The sequence below is a fragment of the Erythrolamprus reginae genome, chromosome 1 (assembly GCF_031021105.1).
Source record: "Erythrolamprus reginae isolate rEryReg1 chromosome 1, rEryReg1.hap1, whole genome shotgun sequence".
Lineage (NCBI taxonomy): Eukaryota > Metazoa > Chordata > Lepidosauria > Squamata > Dipsadidae > Erythrolamprus > Erythrolamprus reginae.
The window spans coordinates 392,737,451-392,750,074 of NC_091950.1; the positions used below are offsets into that span (position 1 = coordinate 392,737,451).

The following is a 12,624-nucleotide window of genomic DNA, read 5'->3' on the forward strand; positions in this document are numbered from 1 at the left end:
GAAAGCAAAAAAAATATCGCTGAAATATGGGCGCACCTGTGGATCCGTGCATGATTTTAATGCCTCCACAGGTACAGAAGCAAAATCGCACTGGCTCCGCAAGGACGTACGAGCCGCGGCGGTGAGCACAATTTAATGTTCCAGCTCGTAGCCCACCGCTGTTCATAGGCCAAGAGTTGCCACAGAAAATGCATACTTCCAAAACTGCAATGTTTAAAGAAAGGGACTAGGAGCATGTCCATGCTATCTAACCTGGTAGGATAGGTAGATGTCCTTAGGGAAAGGAGGCCTTTCAAATAACCTGGCCTTATGCCACATAGGGCTTTAGAGGTGAGGAAGAGCACATTGAAAGAAACTGGAAACCAGTGCAGCTCATGTAACAAAAGTGTTTACATGGGTAAACCTGGGGCCATGCTGCACAGTGTGCCTTGCTGAATTCTGGGCCATTTGAAGTTTCTGGGAAGTCTTTGAGGACAGCCGCACGCAGGTGCATTGCTGTAATCCAAAGGGGAGGTGACCAAGACTTGAATGACTGTGAGCAAGGCCTCCTGGTTCTGGAAAAGGTGCAATTAGCTCACTAGACAAATCTATGACAAGCTTCCCACCCCACCCACCCCATAGCCACAGCTGTACACCAGCTCAGAGTCAAAGATGAAATAGAACCTGGATGTAAGGGACCGAAAGTTCAAAGCCACTCTGATGTGCATGCAGTGACCTTACTAATGTAGGATTTAAACATGCTTATGATCTACTTAATAAGATCTACATAATCAACCTGTCTACCTCTCCTTTTCCTACTTGTCATCCCAATATAAATCCGACATCTGTTTAGCCCAGTGATGGCAAACCTATGGCACAGGTGCCACAAGTGGCAGGCGGAGCCATATCACACGAGCCGTTGCCCTATTTCAGCTCCAACATGCATGTGTGTGCCGGCCAGCTGATTTTCAGCTCACATGAAGGCTTTGGGAAGGCCTTTTTTGCTCCCAGAGAGCCTCCAGGGGCATTTTTATCCTCCCCTGGCTCCAGTGAAGTCTTTGAAGCGTGGGGAGGGCAAAACACAAGTGTACTGGGCTTACCAGAAGTTGGAAAACAGGATGTTTCCAGCCTCCAGAGGGACTCGGGGGGGTGGGGAGGCTGGGGGAAGCTGTTTTCACCCTCCCCAGGCATCCAATTATGAGTATGGGCACTTGAATATGTGTGATAACATGCACACACGCTCTGAAGTTAGTTGGGGGAAAAGATCAAAAGCAACATGAGAAAATATTATTTTACTGAAAGAGTAGTAGATCCTTGGAACAAACTTCCAGCAGACGTGGTTGGTAAATCCACAGTAACTGAATTTAAACATGCCTGGAATAAACATATATCCATCCTAAGATAAAATACAGGAAATAGTATAAAGGCAAACTAGGTGGACCATGAGGTCTTTTTCTGCCGTCAGTCTTCTATGTTTCTATGTTTTGACACTCAAGGGAAAAAAAGGTTCACCATCACTGGTCTAGCCACTCTTCACATCCAATGAAATAGCATGCATCTTCCTACAAAACATATGCTCAATAACATTTGTTAATTGGAAAAGGTGATACTAGATTCCTTCTCATGTTTTGCCACCATAAAGTAGCACCTTTCTTTTCAAGAAAGTATCAAAACAGTACAGCAGGAGTAGGAAACCTGGTGTCAAGCTGTTCTGGGATTACATCTCTGAGAATCCTTTGTCATTACTCATGCCAGGCTGGGGTTGATGAAAAGTGAAGTGAAAACCAGCAAGATAATATCGGGTGTCCATTAAACATACAATTCCCCAGAGCTGTTTCTCCATCACCTTTGTACATCTAACTTGAAAGAGGCCCATTAAAGAGTTGCTTTGAAGCTAAACCCTGCAGCTCCAGGAATATTTAGCCATGTCACCTGAAGCTTCACTGCCTGGTGATGAAAAAAATAATAATTCCAGCAGCGTTTATTCTTTTTTCATACATTCTCCTTGCATCAAGTCCTTACAGGGAATGTGAGAAGCTTCCTGGCTTGTATAAATCTTTACCTTTAATGGAGTTAACCAGCGTCTAGACGGGGGAAGTGGTCTACAGCATCTCTGAATAACTTATTCTGGTGGGGCGCTCCAATCACAGAGTTTGCAATATTTCCTTCTGCTTTATGAAGCATTTTAAGGTGGAACAAGTCTCTCAAAGTAGAGAAATCATTTTCCAGCCTTCTTGGAAGGACCTTTTCTGCTGGTGATTATTTTATAAAGTGATTATTTAGATCACTGTCTGGATTAGCCCAATACTCCTGAATCCACACACCAAATAGCAAACTAAGGAAACACAGCCCAATCAAGATTAATATGAGAAGCACAATGACAGTTTAAGAAAATTATTCAAACGAGTGTTGTTTCCTATGGGGCATTTAGTTATGACAACAGGGAGTGGGGGAGAATGAATGACAAATAAGATTATTAAGAAAAGTGAGGAAGCAATATGGCTTAAAATTAAAAGGCAAGATAAAGAACAACTATCTTGGTAAATTAAGCTAATAGTGGTTAATTTTTTTGGGGGGGGGGACTTTTTGAAATTAATTGGTAGATATCCCAGAGGACAAAATTAGATTTATACATTTTTTATTTTTTTAAAAAGCATTTAATTATAGAAATACTGTATATACCTGGGAAAAGTGTTATATATACTGTATATACATACTGCTCAAAAAAAAGGAACACTCAAATAACACATCCTAGATCTGAATGAAATATTCTCATTGAATATTCTGTACAAAGTTGAATGTACACAACAGTATGTGAAATTGATTGTCAATTAGTGCTGCTTCCTAAGTGGTCAGTTTGATTTCACAGAAGTTTGATTTACTTGGAGTTATATTGTGTTGTTTAAGTGTTCTCTTTATTTTTTTGAGCAGTGTATATATACAATATACACACATATGCCTGAATTAGATCTATAGTAGTCTCCCTTCCTTTTCAGTATCAGCAAAATATGTTATATGTGTGTGTATACTGTACATGTGTGTGTGTGTGTTTTTGTGGGGTTTTTTTTGCTGAATTTGAAAATTAAGGGAGACTAGGATAGATCTACTTTGGCCTTATTTTGGCCTCATCAGCTAGCCATACCCACTGGGACTTGAATATATATATATGGCTAGCTGATGAGGCCAAAATAAGGCCTAAATAGATCTATCCCAGCCTCCCTTAATTTTCAAATTCAGCAAAAACATGTGACACACACACACATGTGTGTATGTATGTATATGTGTGTGTGTGTGTATGCGTGTGTCTATATATATATGTATAGACCTGATGAGGCCAGAACAAGGCCGAAATGGTGCCATCCTAGTCTCCCTTAATTTTAAAAATTTCAGCAAAAAACATGTGATACATATATATATACTTTATGAATGATTAAAGTGTATAATTATGTATTTAATATAGTATTGTAATATCTGAAGGTATATGGACTCATATATGGATTGATGGAGAATTTTTTAAAAAAAAAGACTTTTTGCAAAAAAAAATAAAAAATACAGCTAATCAAGTTTTGCAGATTGGTCTTCAGTTGATCTCCTTAATCAGGGTTCCGTGTAAATCCCCAGCTATCGGTTTTCATCAAGTTATCTCCAAGCCCGCCTTCAGCTTTCACCTGACACTTGCACACTCATAAACGGGAAGAGGCTTTCCTGGATCAGGCCGAGGGCCCATCTCCTCTAACGTCCGTCTGGCGGCTACAGCGGTTAACCCGATGCACTCGGTTGCAATTCCCCCGAGCGACAGCAACAAAAACCTCCAGGAACAGATCCAGCCGGCTTTACATTTCCTCTTGGTATTTTTTTGGGGGGAGTGTGTGTTGACAACGCAGGGGCGCTTCCTTAGGCTTTTCAAGACAACCGAGGCGTTTGAAATGGGGGTAATGCAGATAACCGAGTCATGCGGGGAGGGGGGCTATTGTATATTGCCCCCCCCATCCATTCACAAGAAAAATGCAAGGGGGGAAAGCGGGGGGGGGGGCGGAAGCAGGCTTCCCTTTCTCATCAGTATTCAAACCATCGTCCAAAGCCCCAAACTCCCTATTCTTCTCACGCTGTACAAAACCCCGAAGCCGGGCAGCTTGCCACCCCCGTTACCCTCCCCTTCCCTCCCTTCCTCCCCAGGGATCTGCAAGCCATCCCTCCCCGCAACCCGACGGAACAAAAGTGGAGCAAGGGAGAGGGCAAATCTCGGGGAAGAGAAATTGAACAGCACGGGCAAAATCGCCATAAAGCTAAACAACACCCCGAAGCGATTTTTCTTTTTGCATCTGTACAAGGGGTCCCTGCGGGAAGGGAGGGGGAAGAACCGGACGCTTTATATTGGTTTTTAATTGCTGTTCTTATTGTTAGCCGCCCAGAGTCCAAGTGGGATTGGGCGGCATGTACACTGCTCAAAGAAAATAAAGGGAACACTTAAACAACACAATATAACTCCAAGTAAATCAAACTTCTGTGAAATCAAAGTGTCCACTTAGGAAGCAGCACTGATGGACAATCAATTTCATATGCTGTTGTGCACGCTCAACAAAGTATTCAATGAGAATATTTCATTCATTCAGATCTAGGATGTGTTATTGGAGTGTTCGCTTTATTTATTTATTTTTGAGCAGAATATATTTCGATCGATCGATCCATCGAAACAAAACGAAACAAGTCCACCCAGAAGTAAATTAACCGCTCGGAGATTTCCAGGTATCCCAGCTTTCGTCCCAACCCCGCGCCGCCCCCTACGCACCGGGTCTGCCCGCCAAATTGTCTTTGCAAAGCCCGCTTCACCTGCAAGAGGAATCCCAGGCAGAAATGCCGGGATTCCCCTTTCGGGAGGGAGGAAGGCGGACTGCGCCTCTCAAAAGCCCGGGCGAGGCGAGATGCTCAGGGAGAATCGCCGCAAGCTCCGCGGATCGGTCGGTCTGCAACCAGCCCCGCCGTCGATAAGCCGTACAAGGCAGCAGTATGAGAGCCGTCCGTTAGCATTTCCACTTATGCTTCATGGTGCTTTTACAGCCCCCTCTAAGCGGTTTACAGAATCAGCCTATTGTCCCCAACAATCTGGGTCCTCGTTTTACCCACCTGGGGAGGATGGAAGGCTGAGTCAACCTTGAGCCGGTGGTGAGATTTGAACCGCTTGAACTACAGGCATTAATTTCTACGGGGCTTCCACCGCCGGAGAATCCGCGATGCCACCCGCACCGGCTTCAGCGGGAATAAAAGAACCGGACGCAACTCGGCGAAGTTTTTGGCTCAGCGTCCCTTCCTCCACCCCGCTTTTCCCGTTCCCTCCCGGTTTTACCGATTACGCCTCTCCCCCACCCTCCAAATACAAGTAACCCGGGGAGGCCCGGCAACCTCCCTCCAGCCCCGGCGGACGACCCCGCAACCGAAGCCGGGCAGGCCGCCCCCTCCGCCTTGCCCACACCGCGCTGCGAGCGAGAGACCCACCCGGGCCGGGGCGCACGAGGGTGGGCAAGCGGCATTTGGCCACGATGAGGTCGAGCGGCAGCGGCGGTCCGGAGCTCCACGCCAGGCGGCCCAGAGCTGCCGCCACTCGCTCCATGCTGGCCGTCCGCCCCGTCGCCGCCGCAGGAGCATCGCCCTCCGCCTCCTCGCTCACGCCGTTCAGAAGCAGCAGCCGCGACAAAGCGAAGCCCCGGACGCTGCTCCTCCTCCTCCTCCTCTTCGTCTTCCGACGACCGCTGCGACGCGCCGGGCAAGAGCAGCTCCGCCCGCCCCGTCCAGCAGGGCCTGCTCTTCCAGGCCGGGCAGGGAACCTCGGCCGGCGTGTGGGGGGGACCAGGTGGCGCTCGCTCCGGCGGCTACATACCTCTCACGGCTTGCCGGCTCGTTCGCTCGGCTGGAGGCCGGCCGGACCCGCCCACTGGAGGGCCCGCCGCGGACGCGCTCGCGCCCCCCTTGCAGGCGCCCCTTGAAGGGCCGAAGCGGCCGAGTCTCGATCCTTTTCCTCGAGGCTGCTCTGGTTTCTCCGCGGCATCAGCAGCGCCCTCGCTTCTGCCTCGGTTGCCGGCGGCTAAAGCGGAACTCGCGAGGGCTCCCTGAGGCAACCCGGCCAGAATAAACCAACCCCTCACCTGAGCGGGGATTGAGAAGGTTTTCCTCACGCCAGCAAGGGCTCCTATTTCGGAGTAGGCCTCAACTGAATTGTGTGAGGCTTCTTGGAGGACTGGCAGCCCATCTGCAAGATTTGATTGATTGATTTGATTCGATTTGTATGTCGCCCATCTCCCTAGAGCAGTGTTTCCCAACCTTGGCAACTTGAAGATATTTGGACTTCAACTCCCAGAATTCCCCAGCCAGCAAATTGTTGGGAAACACTGCTCTAGAGCAGGGGTAAGCAAAGTTGGCTCTTCTATGACTTGTAGACTTCAACTCCCAGAATTCCTGAGCCAATCATGGTAGCTCAGCAATTCTGGGAGTTGATGTCCACATTTCATAGAAGAGCCAACTTTGCTTAGGCCTGATTTAGAGCATGGGGTGATATAGAGCAAGTGGAAAGCCAACAGTATAATTGGTTCACTCTCTGTTGGCTTTCTGTGAACCGATCATACTTCAAAGCCAGAGCATATTGCAGCTGTTCTGGGAGAAAAACCACATCCAAAATGTGACCACTGGTGTGTTGGGTATTTAATAATTTGGGATAAGTCAATGGTTGCCATGCTTAAAGGAATCCCTCATCAAATAGCTTAGTTTTTCATTATCTAAATGTTAAGTTTTTTAAGAAAATGGGAATGTAATACATTGCTCAAAAAAATAAAGGAAACACTTAACACAATGTAACTCCAAGTAATTCAAACTTCTGTGAAATCAAACTGTCCATTTGGGAAGCAACACTGATTGACAATCAATTTCATAGGCTGTTGTGCACATTCAACTTTGTATAGAACAAAGTATTCAATGACAATATTTCATTCATTCAGATCTGTGTTATTTGAGTGTTCCCTTTATTTTTTGTGCAGTATATTTCTAATTACAACTTCATTGGACTTACATTGTTTTGACATCTATTTTAATGTGACTAATTTCCAAAGCAATTATGAGCAGAAGTTCTTATTTGACCTTTTGATATCAGTAGGGAATTTCTGTTAGCTCCCCAGCATTAATCAGGTTTGCTGCTGAAAGTTCAACTTTTTTATTTTATTTTTTATTTTCGTGAAATATTGAGACATTGGAATAAGGTGGAAAGGACAAGTTGGCTCAGCAGCTAAAGACACTGAGTTTCTCAGATTGAAAATTGATAGGCCAAATTCAAGATCCTGCATGACGGCATGAGTTTCCTTTATTTCCCCGGCTCCTGCCCATTTAGTAGTTTCAAAGTATGCAAATGCGAGTAGACCAATAGGCAACACTTTGGTGGGAATGTAACGTTCTGTGTGCCTCAGTCATGCTGGTCACATAACCACAGAAATGTCTTCAGAAAATGCTGACTCCCTCAGCTAAGGAAACAATTGGACAGAGGAAACCTTTACCTGGAATAAAGTGAGGTTGATAGTTGCAGTACACTTATCTACAATTATTGAACAATAAGTGATATATTTCAGATCGTGCAGGATGCAGCTGCGAGAGTAATCATGGGTTTCCCCAGGTATGCCCATGTTACACCAACACTCCGCAGTCTGCATTGGTTGCCGATCAATTTCCGGTCACAATTCAAAGTGTTGGTTATGACCTATAAAGCCCTTCACGGCATCGGACCAGAATACCTCCAGGACCGCCTTCTGCCACACGAATCCCAGCGACCGGTTAGGTCCCACAGAGTTGGCCTTCTCCGGGTCCCATTGACTAAACAATGTCGTTTGGCGGGACCCAGGAGAAGAGCCTTCTCTGTGGTGGCCCCGACCCTCTGGAACCAGCTCCCCCCGGAGATTAGAACTGCCCTCACCCTCCTTGCCTTTCATAAAGTTCTTAAGACACATCTCTGCCGTCAGGCATCGGGGAACTGAGACATCTCCCCCGGGCCTATACAGTTTATACATGGTATGTTTGTGTGTATGTTTGCTTTTAATAATGTTTTTTTTTAAGCGTTTCTAAAATTATTTGATTTGTTCTTACATTGTTCTTGTTATTGTTGTGAGCCGTCCCAAGTCTATGGAGAGGGGCGGCATACAAATCTAATAAATAATAATAATAATAATAATAATAATAATAATAATAATAATTTAAAAGTCTTTTAAATCATATCTATGGCAAGAATTTGGACTAAGTAGCTGAACAGAAATATATTCAAGAAAAGCAGCTTTTAACCTAGTTTGAACCTGCCACATTGTTTGAATTTCCTAAATTGTGATTATTGGAAAATCTTTTTTGTTATTCTAAATCTACAGGTCTTTTTAGTCACTTTTAGATAATTATTAAATTGGGCATTGGTAAACTACAATTATAGAATTCTTTGTTGGCCAAGTGTGATTGGACACACAAGGAATTTGTCTTGGTGCATATGGAACGAAGGATTGGAATGTCCCACTAATCATACTAATAATTGCAGAAAAATAAGGGAAAAGAAGTAAATTATGCTGGGACTCATCCCCATGTCCTCCTAGCTGAATCATAATTGTATTTTACTAACTCATTTTAAGGGACATGACCCTATAATGCCTTTCATCTTATCCCCAGCCTATTATGGAACTAAGCTGGTAATGTCGATAATTGTACCGTAAAATGGTGTAAAATTCCAGATGACTGTCCAGATGGGTGTCTGAGGAGCACGAGAATAAGCTAAAGGAGTTATTGAGAAAAAAGTCATATTTTATTAACAGTAATTGGGTGGTTATTTTTTCCCTTTGATAGCTGAAGCCAGACTGGAGTGGAAAGGAAGCTAAGAAACTCTTAAATCAGCCCTGGAGCTGTCCTGTATCACAGCTTCCAAGATGCAGTAAAGCTCAGCTGTGGGGTAATATATTTTGACATATGGTACTTTTCTGCCGATTCAAAAACCTAATGATGAAGAGCTCTTACTCACCCCCCTGAGAACTCAGGTACAAGTTCCTCTTTGGAACTAACCTATGTCTGATAGATCCAGCAAGTTGATTTATTAATGCATCTGCAGTTCGGGAATCATTGTTATTAAACATTTTATTCTCTACATTTTGCATTTTTTAAAAACCAGTCAACTCTATTTACACTGGAAACCCCCCCTTCAATGTTGACTGCTCAGGAGAAATAGAAAACTACATTAGCCATTCTCTGCAGCACTATTATCTGGCTCCATTTAAAATGTAAAATACTATGGGACTTAGAAAAATAAAACCACTTTGAAGGTCCTTGACATTGATGAAGATATGACAGATTGATGGACAGGCAGGAGCGGGAAAGAAAAAAAGAGAGAAAGAGTTCCCATCTTCCAGGAATATGCCTTTGAGAGGAGCTCCCCTAACTTCTAAAATACCTTTGTATGGTGGAACAAGAATATGGCTTCAGGAATCCTCACCAGATTCCTCACAGTAGATCCACTCTGGGTTACCTGAGTAGAGGGAGGAGGGCTTATGGAGCAATCAGCAAATTAATTAATTAATTAATCAATCAATCAATCAATCAATCTATTTATTTATTTATTGGATTTGTATGCCGCCCCTCTCCAGAGACTCGGGGTGGCTAACAGCGACAATAAAACAGTGTACAATAGTAATTTGGTATTGATGATTAAAAATCAATTAATATAAAAACCAAACATACATACATACATACCATGCATAGAATTCCAAGCCACTGAAGAACAGCCCAATTTCTAAAATTGCACTGAGTGAATTTCAGTAATCATTTTCTCAACAGCCTTCAGCGGCATCTGAAACTGCTGTTTCTTTTGTCAGCTTTTCCTCCCACACTATATTTGGTCACATTTGGTTCTTTTCTGAAGAGTATCTTTAATTCATTTATGCAATTTGTTTCCAACATTCCACTGGGTTGCAGAGAATAAAAATGGTAAGAGATCACAAAATGAGAATGCCAAGAGCAATCTGGTCTAGGCTGAGCCCCACAACTAATGTGTCCACAAATTGCATTAAGCTCTTACGTGGTTTATTTGATCTGATGGTATAGTACAGCAGCCCCCAACCTTTTGGGTACCAGGGATTTGTTCCATGTGCTGCCTGCATCCCAAGGACAGGATTTGCTTGTTTATGCACTTCGGTTTCTGCATGCCAAGGACCAATGCTGGTCCACAGACCTGGGCTTGGGGACCCCTGCTGTAATATATGAACCCCATATAGCAGTGATGGCAAATCTATGGCATGAGTGCCACAAGTGGCACATGGAGCCATATCTGCTGGCACACAAGCCATTGTTGTAGCTCAGTTCCAATGTGCACGTGGATGCCGGCCAGTTGATTTTCAGCTCACACGGAGGCTATGGGAAGGCATTTTCGGCTTACAGAAGGCCTCCAGAGGAATCGGGGAGGGCATTGTTGCCCTCTCCAGGCTCCAGGGAAGCCTCTAGAGCAGTGGTTCTCAACCTGGGGGTCGGGACCCCTTTGGGGGTCGAACGACTGTTTCACAGGGGTCACCTAAGAACCATGGGAAAAGACAAATTTCCCCTGGTATCAGAAACTAAAGCTTCTATTCTGGCGCCTTGGAATATATTTTTACAATCTGACCAATCAGGTGTTTACAGTGGGGGTGTCCCTCTGACCTTCCTACCAATCAGCTTAAAGCTCTGTTGGGGGTCACCACAACACGAGGAACTGTATTAAGGGACCCTGGCACTAGAAATGTGCCACTGCTCTAGAGCCTGGGGAGCCTGAGAGCCACTGCTCTAGAGCCTGGGGAGGGCAAAAAATGGGCCTTCAGGGCCCACTGGAAGTTGGGAAATGGGCCATTTCTGTTTCCAGAGGGAGGGAAAGGTCATTTTCACCCTCCCCAGGCATTTAATTATGGGTGTGGGCATTTGCGTGTCTGAATCAGTATTGATAAATTAAAACTAATCCCTCCATAAACTTTGCAAGACTGGCAGTTTTGCAGAGCTTGTTATGTTCAGTCTCTTTTGGAATGATCATTTTCCAATTACATACATTGTGTACAATCAAACGACACTGAATAGTTTGTATGCCAGCTAGCAAATTAAGCAACTGCAAGAACTGGAATTCATAAAGCAGAATAATAGCTTTATGTCAACCATGTTATTTTAAAATAGTTTCCTCCTCTTTCAGCCCTCCTTTGAATTTTGGAAGGATTGTACAATGCCATTAAAATAAACTGCATTTCTTGGAATAAGTTGCTAAAAAGGGTTTTTTTAGCAACAAGAAAGCCCTATTAGCTTTAAGCAAAGTGGGACTCTTGGTTTTTTCTCAAATGCAAGAACAGCACCCTCTGCTGTTGAAGTGAATTTTGCTAAGTTTAAGAATAATGTACTGTATCCCTCAATAATTCTGCTTGAGACCAAGCTAGTTACTTCCTGAGAAGTGTGTTACAGAGAATGAACCTAGAGACACTGTCACAAAAGGAAAAAATGAGAAAAAAAAACCGTAACAAAAGGAAAAAAATAGAAAAAGGAAAACAGCAAGTAGCAGAAGAAAGCTACTGCTCTGCCCACAGAAAACCTCAACTGTTGCAATCTTCCAAGTAAATTACTGAATGAAAGAGGTCATGGGGGAAAATCATCATTCTTACTGTTTCTGTTTGAGAATCCAGAAAGCTGCTACTGGGATAGAACTGTTCATGAACTGATTTTCATATTTGTACAATAAAGAGATACAAGGCAAGAAAAATGAGTTACGCTGTAGAAGGAAGCAACATAAATGAAAGGGAAGGTCTATTCAAAGTCTTGATAGAAGGCAGCTAGCCAGTGCTTGTTGGAAGAGAGATACAGTACTAGCATTTCAAAAATTGATATTGCTTAGTATGAAGATCCTCTGTGGAAGTGCTAGAAATAGAAAAAAATTGTGCTTAGAGCCAGGTGTGAAATCTCCAAGTAGACACTAAAGTGTGGAGATATCGAAAGGTTTAACGTATGTTCTCTTGGCCATTGTGTTTAAGGACCATCTTAACAGAACTTTATTCAGTCTTCAATCTTGTTTTCCCCCTTAGCCATACCCTTGTATCCACTATTATCACCTTTACAAATTTTGCTCAATCCTTTCCCATCTAAGAAGTTGTTGCATGCCTTGTTCTCATTACATGCTACGGAGAGGGGCTGCATACAAATCTAATAATTATTATTGTTGTTGTTGTTGTTGTTGTTGTTGTTATTAATGGCTGGTATCACTCGTAACACCAGATGACAGAGCAAATTGAGGGGAATTTTGGATTTACCACTGATAAAGTGGAGAAAGTTAACAAGATTCTTGTCTCACTGCACATAATGGAAAATAAGGAGCAGAACAAACATTATTTGCTCCAGTCTTTTCATTTACACTGGAAAATCACCTTAGATTTATATGTTAAAAGCTAGGAGGATTAACTTTCAATTAACTCTCCCAACCAAGTTCCCACAACACAAGAGATCAGTTAAGGTATTTTATTTTAGTTACCGATTTCCCTAAAGATGCTATGTCTTTACCACATTTGGACTCAAACTCTGGGAAGAGCAAATGATTTTCATGCTCTTGCCAAGAAAACTTCATGTATGTACTCAGTTAACTATCTCAAG

General features: G+C 43.6%; 1 protein-coding gene across 1 annotated transcript in view; it reads right to left on the bottom strand.

The window, feature by feature from the left end:
• Positions 1 to 5,663, bottom strand: part of GAREM2 (GRB2 associated regulator of MAPK1 subtype 2) — a 45,463-nt gene extending 39,800 nt beyond the window's left edge. The window contains exon 1 of the mRNA XM_070734928.1: positions 5,473 to 5,663. Coding sequence (XP_070591029.1) covers positions 5,473 to 5,587 — 115 coding nt within the window. The 5' untranslated portion in view covers positions 5,588 to 5,663. The remainder of the gene's footprint in view (positions 1 to 5,472) is intronic.
• Between the last annotated feature and the right edge of the window lie 6,961 nt (positions 5,664 to 12,624).